General features: G+C 43.6%; 1 protein-coding gene across 1 annotated transcript in view; it reads left to right on the forward strand.

Annotated features, from left to right (window-relative positions):
* The first annotated feature begins 679 nt into the window (after positions 1 to 679).
* Positions 680 to 5,963, forward strand: part of TMEM14A (transmembrane protein 14A) — a 12,629-nt gene continuing 7,345 nt past the window's right edge. The window contains exons 1-3 of the mRNA XM_004673569.2: positions 680 to 841; positions 4,046 to 4,129; positions 5,360 to 5,445. Of these exons, the coding sequence (XP_004673626.1) occupies positions 5,376 to 5,445 (70 nt within the window). The 5' untranslated portion in view covers positions 680 to 841; positions 4,046 to 4,129; positions 5,360 to 5,375. The remainder of the gene's footprint in view (positions 842 to 4,045; positions 4,130 to 5,359; positions 5,446 to 5,963) is intronic.

The raw sequence follows: 5,963 nt of genomic DNA on the forward strand, positions 1-5,963 counted from the left end.
TACAAAAGGTTAATAAAGGGTTTATTTTTAAAAAGGGTAAATGAAGAGAGGAATAACCTTGGGAAAAAGGGACATATTGGTGAATGTGTCCTACCCCAACAGCACACTTGAAGGCCAGTGAAAAAACAGCCTCTGCCCAGGCCCAGAAGTCTGGTTATATACCAAGCTGGGCTGTTAACTCCACCCTTACTTCCCAGCACCCTCCCTTTCCTGGGGATGACATTATAGGGTTTACAGTCCTTGGTGCCTCCTACCTCTTTGGCATGGCGTGGGTGTGGAGTCCATAAAACCTGAGTTTGTGAAGTTGTTCAGGATATGCACTCTTCCCAACACCTCCCCTGGAAATGGGACAATCCCTTGTAAAAAGGTCTGGGTTGTTGGAAACAAACGTCTCTTGAATGATGAATCAACTTCGTGGTTAACAATCTTTCCACTTCTGGGATGGGATTCCTGTTAGAGCCATACCCACTCCCTGTGCTTGCTTTTCAATCCTGCTCCGGACAGCTTCCCGCTCCAGGACTCTGGGCCAGGTTCCGATCCCACTGTCTCTGGACATCACAGCCCGGCAGCTCCCGTTGGTCTCCGCCACCGCGCCCCTCCGCTGGCCGGGCCAACCCGGGTAGGACAGACAGCGCCGAGGGCGGGGGAGGGAGACCCGGCGCATGCGTGCAGGCGGGCTGGCGAGCCGGAACCCGCCGCCCCAGCCCGAGGCTGAAAAGTGGGGCGCGGAGTCTCCGGGCGCGGCGAGCGAGGGCTGCTTCCGGACGCCAGGGGTCTAGTTTGCCGGCCTCTGCATCCCGATTTCTCGCTTCTCAGCCGCACTGAGCGCTGGGGCCTGCAGGTGAGCTAAACACCCCACAATGGAGACCTTCCTGTCATGAATTTTCTTCTTATTGGCGTGGTAAACCATAGCGATGTCGAGGACCTTGGGATGAGTCTGGAGGGGCTGGGTATGTGCTCTCTTGGGAATCGTTTTTTCTTCTCTTCATGGGAATTCTGCGAATTTCTTCCTTTCACTTGAGTACCTGAATCTACCACCCATCCTCCCCACCTTCCTGGAGCTGGGGAGAGGTGGAGAAACGGGTGGGGCTCCTGGACGCCTGTAAAAATATTTGGCAGGATTTTTTACTTCCCTAGCATCACCCGGACTTCACTCGAAAAGGTGTCTCTGAGCCCCAAGGAGTTCTGGGGTAGGCAATTACCGATACTCAACATGTGAAAATGCCTTTTATACTGTATCAGCTTCGGAAAAATCTATTCGTGGTGTCCCAAATTTTGGAAGGCTAAGGGCAAGGCAGAGCCACTAAGTGTGTTTTCATACCTAGCGAATCATTTTGCTGCATTGCAGCCAAGATGCTGTCTGGCCTTTCCAAGTTTATATGGCGCCATGTGCATCTGTACCACACAGTAACTAATCCACTTACCTGTCCTCAGGCACTTTGGTTATTGCAATGACGGGGCTGTTGTAAATAGGGCTGCAATAAACATAGTGCATGCATCCTTTTCAATTAATGCTTTTGTAGTTAGTGGGTAGATAGCTCAGAGTGGAATTGCTGTATCAGTTAATAGATCCATTTTTAATTTTTGAGAAACCTTGGTATTATTTGCCATAGGAGCTAAACAAGTCTGCACTCCTACCACAGTGTAACAGAGCGCCTTTTTCTCAGTACCCTTGCCAGCACTTGTTTCTGTATTATTATGGGTCTTTTGCAAGGGTGTGAGATGGTGCCTCATTGTCGTTTGAATTTGCATTTTCCTGATGATCAGCAATGGTGAACTTTTTTTAATGTATCTTTGGGTATCCAGTGTCTTGTGTGGAGATGCATCTGCTCAGCTCTGCTACCCATTTTTACATTGAGTTGTTTGTTTTCCTTTTGTTGAGTTGTATGAGCTCTTTGTAGATCTTGGATATCAACTCCTAGTTAGATGTATGCCAAGCAAATATTTTTCCCTCTCAATAAGGTGTCTTTTGGTTTTGCTGTATAGCTTTTTAGTTTGATGCAGTTCTATTTTGTTTATATCCTCTCTCTCTCTCTTTCTTCTCATTAATGATGAACCCTCAATTGTTGAAGCCAATGTGGTGAAGTGTTTGGCCTAGGTTTTCTTATATGTACTTTATGGTTTCAGGTCTTACATTCAAGTCTAATTCATTTGAGTTAATATTTCTGTGGCAGTGTGAGATAGTGGCCTAGTTTTATTCTTTTCCATGTGGAAAAGAATGTACAGTTTTACAACATTATTTGTTGAAGAGACTTTCCTTTCTCCAGTGTTTACTCTTGGCTCCTTTAGCACAGATTCACTGTTAATATAAGTGTGAGTTTATTTCTGTGCTCTCAATTCTATTCCATTGGTTTCCATTGGTTTTTGGTTTTTATTCCAGTGCTATACTTTTTCAATTACGATAGCTCTGTAGTATAGTTTGAAGTCTTGGCCTCTGCTACCACTCTCCTTTTGTTATAATTGCTTTGTCTAATAGAGTGGTGATTCAGTTTGAATGTTAGTAGTGTTTGCTTTATTTGAAAAATGTTGTTGAAACTTTGATAGGCATTGCCGAATCTGTATATTGCTTTGGGTAAAACAGCCATTTTAACAATGCTAATTCTTTCGATGCATGAGTAGGGGCTATCCTTCCATTTCCTTCCATTCTTTATTTCAACTATGCTTTATAGTTTTTATCGTACAGGGTCGCTTCACTTCCTTGTTATGTTTTTTCCTTGGTATTCAATTTTATGTGGTTATAAATGGTATTTTCTTCTTTATCTTCTAGCCCATTGTTTGCATGTAAGAATGCCACTGTTTTTGTAAATTGACTCTGTAAGCTGATACTTTACTGTACTGACTTACTGTTTCTGGTAGTTTTTTTAGTGGAATCTTTAGGGTTTTCTGTAGATATTATGTCAGCTATAGGAAGTGATCTTTTATGTGTTCTTTCCAGTTTGAACTCCTTTCATCTTTCTTTAGCCTAATGGCACTAACTAGTACCCCAAATTGTACTAACTAGCATGGTGTAGAATAGTGGTAAAAATGAGTATCTTTCTGGCCCTCCCTGGTAGCGCAGCGGGTTAAAGCACAGCACTAAGAAGCTTAAACCACTTCCACATGAGTTCGATCCCTACCTGCCCCGGAGGAGATCCACATGGCGTGGCAGACCTCTTCTGGCCCGCCCGCTGCTCCCCTCAGCAGTGTACTTTGTCCATCTGCCTGTTCTGCTCCCTACTCTGTCTCTGGTGAATCCTCTCACCCTCCACATCTCTGGCCTGTACCCCAGTTCTGTATGAATAAATAAATAAATCTTTTTAAAAAAAAATGAGTATCTTTCTTATTTATACCAGATCTTTGAGAGAAAGCTTCCAGTTTTGCACCATTAATTGATGTTAGTTGTGGGCTTGTCATATATGGCCTTCCCAGCAGGTGGTGCTGTGAGTGTTATCTGATTTTGGATGTTTAGCCTTTCCAAACCTCCCTAGATCTGACTGACACCTGATCTTGCAGCTGCTAAGTCATGGTGGGAGAGGGGCTTGAATGGTATGACTACTCTGGGCATGGGAGGGTAGGGTGAGGTAGAGGTTAGTCTTGTTTTTGTGGCACTGCTGACAGCCCTCCTCTCTGGGGTTCCAGATTGGAGACTTGCTGTCTATCTGTATGCTTGGTGAACCTTACAAGATAAGCACCAGTCCTAAGGAAGGGGAGAGGAGAATACTGACCAGTGCCTTGTCCATGTTCATTTTCCTGAAGACCTAGCCCATTGGGGTACCCAGCTCCTCTGCACATATTTACCTTCAGTCAAGTATGTCCATACCATCCAGATCGTCCCTACTGACAGCCAAGTGACAGCGCTGCCATCATTTGTACAGCAGCCTCTCACCCTTTCACAGCCTCCAGGCCTCTCTCAAGTCACTCTTGATCACCGAAGCTTGAATCTCTGTCTTTTCTGGTATAGCCTGAGCAGGAGGCTTTTGTACACAGATGCTTCCTATATGGTCAGGCCCACTGTGCACTACTTGGGCACAGATGCACTCTCCTTTTTTAATTCTTTTTCCCACAGATGTTGAGGAGCTTCCAGTGCTGCTTCGTTTTCAGTGCCTGCATCTCTGCCTGTGCCTCAAATACCCTCAGTCCCTTCCTCACAGTAAGTTCTAGCTAATGCTGAGATAATAAATGCAGACTCCCTTTTCTGTTCTCCTGGGTTCATTTGTTGATTGTTATTTAAGGGAGTAAGAGAGCTGTTCAACCTAAGTGATGAATTGAGTTACAAATACATATAATACAAAGAAATTTTATACCTTGTTTTCCCCATGGAGGAAATACTAAAGAGTTAAGTTATAAAAGCACTATCAGAAATCTTAGCACATTTAAAAAGCTGCAAAGAATTTTAGCGCTCATCTTTATCTGTTCTCACTGTGGGAAGAGTTGGTGTTAGTGATGGGGCAAGGTCCGCAGACTAACAACCAGCTAGTGACCAATGCCTGCTCTCCAGCCTGTTGCAAGCTATTGTAGCCATCATTCTCTTGCATCTTAGAATCCTGGGAACTGGAATTCAATGGAACTTCTTACCCCTGAATCTGTAGTTCATATGTTGCTTTTGATGCATTAACAGGATATCATCATCTTTCAGTTAACACTGTGCCAGGGCTTCATTATATTCTTTATATTCACTGGTCATGGGGTCAGTGTGGATGTCTCTGCCACTGCAGGAGAGCTATCTCATAACAACGCTAATGACAAAGCAAATGTTTAAAATCTTTGGTTCAGTCAGCAAACATCCACATTACCCTTTTTCTGTTCTTCAGTATAAGGAGGCCAGGGATACAAATGTGAAAAGATCATAAGGGGGAGTTATTCATGTAAAGAACTTAGAGGAAGAAGAGCAGTGTTCTCCATAGCAGTCAGGAGGTGCAGGCCAGGGTGGTTACGGAGGCTGGGAGGTCGTTATAAAGGCTAAAAGTTAGGGGAAAAGGTTGATAAGGAAGTAGTGTGGAGGGTGGTTGGGTTTAGTCTAGGCATGAAAGTAAAAGTGACGATTGTGATATTACAGTCCACTGCATAGGCTTGCTACCAGAGCAGAAATCTTAGTTGAAGAAGTGGAAGAAACTTAATAGCTGGGTATGTATAGCTGGTGTTGAAGACAAGGAAAGGTGAATCAACTTGAGGTGTCCCCCCTGAGAGTGTCTGAGAGTGCTATGGCTGGTTGAGGACTCGGGGGAAGGCACAGTGGCTAAGCATTGGGATAGGTGAAGAGTGAGCTTCCCTTTGCATAGTAAACTGGAGAAATTAATTTCTAGAATTATAAAGAGTGCATATCACCTTTATATACATTTACCCCAAACTCTTCATCTGTGTCCCTTCCTCCTTGCTTTAGAATTGCAACTTTACCAATGGACCTGATTGGCTTTGGATATGCTGCGCTTTTGACCTTTGGAAGCATCTTGGGATATAAGAGAAGAGGTGAGCCCAGACCAAATTTTTCTCCCAAGCGTCTTGGTTGAGAGTGGTGTGTTAAGATTGTCCAAGGGTCTGTAAATAGGACCTGCAGCTAAAGATGTCATAGATGTGGCTGAAGGATGGCATGGAAGGAAGTGGTTCCCTGGGGTGGGCTCTGACAGCATTTCCACCTGGGGTACTGGGTTCTCCTTCACCTGTCATTATCGGTTGCATATTTCAGTGACTTAACCTCCTCAGGGCTACTCTTTAATTATCAAATGAGGATTTTGTTTACATACTTATGGTGTCAAAAAATTTGAATTACATTGATCCTGTGTGTTACAAAGGAAAATTATTAAATACTTAATTATCATATTTGAAGTTGTCTTTTCATCTCTGGGGGAAAACCCCAGTTGTTAAATTAAAGAGATTTCATGGAGAAAAATGAAAGCTGAAGTTTCATATTTTACCTTGATTTAAGATAAAAAGCATTTGTAGTCACAGTTTCATATTTCTGTTTTATATATTTTTCTGAAAAAAAA

Source organism: Condylura cristata, unplaced genomic scaffold (assembly GCF_000260355.1).
Source record: "Condylura cristata isolate star-nosed mole 26May11 unplaced genomic scaffold, ConCri1.0 scaffold00001, whole genome shotgun sequence".
NCBI lineage: Eukaryota > Metazoa > Chordata > Mammalia > Eulipotyphla > Talpidae > Condylura > Condylura cristata.